This window comes from Vigna radiata, chromosome 5 (assembly GCF_000741045.1).
Source record: "Vigna radiata var. radiata cultivar VC1973A chromosome 5, Vradiata_ver6, whole genome shotgun sequence".
Lineage (NCBI taxonomy): Eukaryota > Viridiplantae > Streptophyta > Magnoliopsida > Fabales > Fabaceae > Vigna > Vigna radiata.
In genome coordinates this window covers 36,738,378-36,741,828 of record NC_028355.1, presented here as the reverse complement: position 1 = coordinate 36,741,828, position 3,451 = coordinate 36,738,378, and the positions used below count along the sequence as shown (strand labels likewise).

The 3,451-nt window shown below is 37.2% G+C and overlaps 1 protein-coding gene across 6 annotated transcripts; it reads left to right on the top strand.

Moving 5' to 3' along the window:
* Positions 1-259: 259 nt before the first annotated feature.
* LOC106761104 lies at positions 260-3,440 on the top strand. 6 transcript variants are annotated; one of them, XM_022781623.1, is made up of 5 exons: positions 260-943; positions 1,208-1,288; positions 1,404-1,448; positions 1,614-1,754; positions 2,588-3,440. In XM_022781623.1, the coding sequence occupies exons 1-5, from the start codon at positions 806-808 to the stop codon at positions 2,684-2,686; spliced, it is 504 nt and encodes a 167-aa protein (XP_022637344.1). In that variant the 5' UTR covers positions 260-805; the 3' UTR covers positions 2,687-3,440. The 6 variants fall into 6 exon arrangements, 5 of the variants coding, with proteins under 5 accessions (XP_022637344.1, XP_022637343.1, XP_022637345.1 ...); XM_022781622.1 differs by having other exon boundaries at positions 261-943; positions 2,710-3,440; XM_022781624.1 differs by having other exon boundaries at positions 262-943; positions 2,666-3,440.
* Positions 3,441-3,451: the final 11 nt, after the last annotated feature.

Here is a 3,451-nt window from a genome sequence, read left to right as displayed (position 1 = left end):
GAAACATTCTATAAAAAAAATATTAATAAAAAGTACAAATATTTTTATTATAATTTTCAAATAAAGAATAATTTAGAAATTGAAAGTTTAGTGGATATGAAAAGAAAAAAAAAAAAAAAAAGGAGATGCAAGAAGAAATGATCGTACACCTTATTAAAATCATAATAAAATTTCATGCACTTCTTTAATATTTTTCAGTTGCATGGGTTATTAACTTTGATTTTTCAAACACCCACTGGTACCGGAAAACATGAGGTCGAAAGGTTTTCATACCTAAAACTAGCCAGTTTTATTAATTTGTCAGTATCAATAGAGCTGTCAATTTTCTCTGAAGCCCCAGGGCTAGCCCCGGCCCCTTTAATATTTAGTCCACTTTTCATGACCCACACTTTAGGGGGCTTTTTTAAAGCCCCCAGCCCTCAAAACCCATTAAATGGGGGTTGTGAATGATTCAGGGTCGGGTTAGCCCCCCTAGCCCCAAAAGTATTTCCATTTCTTCTTAAGTGGCCACTTCGCTAAGAGCTTGCAGCAAGGGCAGCACACACAGGTGACGACGGTAGACGGCAGCGCACGGCGATGGTACAAGTGACGATAGCACACAGTGGAGTCAACGGCGGCACTTGACGGCCTCCCCCTCACTCTCGCCGCCCCTCCCTCCACCTTCTCCCACCGTCTCCCCCCGCCATGTTGGACCTCGGAGGAAACCTCCACCCTCATCGACGCCTACCGCAACAAATGGTACTCCTTCGGCCGCACCAACCTCAGCCACCCATTGGCAAGAGGTCGCCGATGTCGTCACTGCCCAATGCCTCAACGCTTCCCTCACTGCCAAAACCGCCGTCCAGTGCCGCCACAAAATGGAAAAACTCCACAAACGCCAACGCCTCCGCTCCCTCCCCCTCGCGTCATCAACAACTCATCCACCGCTTCACCCTCCTCCTGGGTTCATATCAAATCCATGCAAAAACTTACCTTATTATTTTGTTTTTTCTTTAAAATACTTTTAATTTTGACTATCATGAAGGTTGTTTGATCTGATTTTGTTCTTACTGTTCTTAATGACTTTCTTACTTGATACATTCTCCAAGTCTAAAGATTTATTGTCTGGGTTTTATTTTTTAAAAATTGTCAATTGAGAATAACATGTTGAATGCTGCAATATTGCTTACTCCTATGTGGATTATGATTATTATTACCACCTTTGCAGCTTCAGTTTAATTGCGGTGTTGGTTATTTTCAGAATATAGCAAAAAGAAGAATCTGTTACAAGCATTGCGTTGCTTCGGAGGTTTCTTTCCTTCTTTTTGTAGCTTCATACACTATGAAAAAGATCTTTTAAAAAATATAATGCTCTCATTTAGTGTTATCATGTGAATGTAATACTGTTGACATGGATTTTGCAGGTTAATTTCCAAAAGAAGTATTCCCCATTATATACTTCATTACCAGTAAGTTTAATTTGTGTTGGAACTTCTTTCTTTGTAGTTTATTTAGTTGCATTTTTAAAGATGTTTGGTTTTACCGTATGTCTATGGATTGTTTCAGACTTAACGTTTATGTACAATCTGCTTATTTGGTTACTTGATCTAGTTTGTTCCTGTATTCTATTTCAGAGGGTCAAGCAAGTAAGTAAGAGGCTAATTTGTGTTGTTGCCAGAGAGGATTTACCAAAGCAAGTTGAAGAATCTAATATGAAGACACCAAAGGAAATATTCTTAAAGGAATATAAAATGCCTGATTACTACTTTGACAATGTAAGTTTATAGGAGTTTTCATTCATGTTGTTGCTACTTTTAAAATTTTATTGATTCCTTTTGCCTCTGCCACACGTTACAGTACCACTAAGTTTTGCTGCTACCATGACAATTATATTATATATATTGTTTAAAATAAATTTGGACTAGGGCTGTTCTTTTTATGAAACGGTGTAGTAGTTTTCATTCATTTAATATATCTGCATAGCTTGTCACAATAACATCTTGCAATTGTTTTAAATACTTTTCTTGGATTAAAACTCATACATCTTGTTTTAATAATTTGCCATTTGTCTCAAGTTGCTTTGACTTCCACCTAGCTCTCTTGTTGTAAAACCATATAGCAATTTGTCTTGGCTGCAATTCAAGGTATTTTGCCAGCTGCAACTTCTTTCTAGGCTCTAGCCTTGACTCTGTCTCAAACATGGTTTCCATTGATGTGATTTGATCTTCACTGAACATTGTTTCTTGATGGGGTGGTGCTGCTGCTGGTGTAAGTTTTTGCCTCTGAATCCTCTGCTGAATAAGTATATTCCATGTTGTGTAACACTCTCACACTTGCTGCTAGCTGAGACTAAAGGGCCTTGAGTTGAAGATAGGTGAATTAGGTGATAGAGAATTTTTTTAGAGATTGTATGTGTGCGTATGTGTTATTTTTGATATGCAAGTATCAATTAGCTTTTTCTTATTAGAGTTAAGTCCCCAATTGCTGGCTTTGTATCCAAAACTCATTGTTTTGTATAAATTCTGCATTCTGTTATGTTATTGTAGCATAAAATTTTTGTTTTTCTCTGTTTTTATATCTGTTTTTGGACCATAAATTTTTTCTTAAGCCCCAACCCCTAAAAGCCCCAAGAAAGGGGTTGGGATTGAATCAGGGCCGGGTCAACCCCCCTAACCCCCAACTTCAGTTTCTTTTGTGCGAACGCTGAAGCATTCCCATTTACTACTGAAGAAACGTTTGTTTACGAGCTCGACGGCACAGCATCTTCAACCTCAAAATTTGCAAGAACGGCAAAACCTAATTCGACCATTCTCTCAATCATGCTCTTGCTTGTGATTTCACACTGTCGATTTTGTAGGTACCCATTTCCTTTCTCACCTACTTCATGATTATTTGCCTCTCTGATTTAGGTTTTACTTATGAAATTAACCCGATTTTGAACTGAACAAGAGAAGAACCTAGAAAAATCAAAAGAACCTAGAAAAATCAGAAGTTGTATATTTATAGCATATGCCATCTAAATTAATGTTTTTCGTGATATCTAATAATGTTATTGGTGAGATGATTTTAGTAAACTGAAAAGGGTGAGAATAAATTTTTGGACCCACAATCTGATTTTGGAGTTTGGTCCGTTTGATGAGTGGCTCCCAGATGATGATTAATGGTGATATATGGCTAGGTGGATTTTGTGATATATGCTTAATTGAATTTTCACTTTCTTGCTTCTCCAAACGCACCCATTTATTTCGTTTTTGAAATTTGAAAGGGACTCTTTAGAANAAGTGCAACTGCATCTGTTTCATTATTTCAGTGTAAATGGCACCATGTTTTTTGCGTTAAAAGTTTCAACCCATGTGATTCTCCTCCTAATAAACACAATCACTTTTATTGGTCAGTGTCGTTTGTGTGTTTAATAGTTTCTTGATTTTTGAGGTATAATTGGTGCTTGAAGAGAAGAGTTCTCGGTATTATA

Coding starts and splice junctions, on each gene's coding strand:
- LOC106761104 (XM_022781622.1), top strand. CDS start 806: ATGCCTCAACGCTTCCCTCACTGCCAAAACCGCCGTCCAGTGCCGCCA. Junction 944..1,207: donor CCGCTTCACCCTCCTCCTGG/GTTCATATCAAA, acceptor CCACCTTTGCAG/CTTCAGTTTAATTGCGGTGT. Junction 1,289..1,403: donor AGCATTGCGTTGCTTCGGAG/GTTTCTTTCCTT, acceptor TGGATTTTGCAG/GTTAATTTCCAAAAGAAGTA.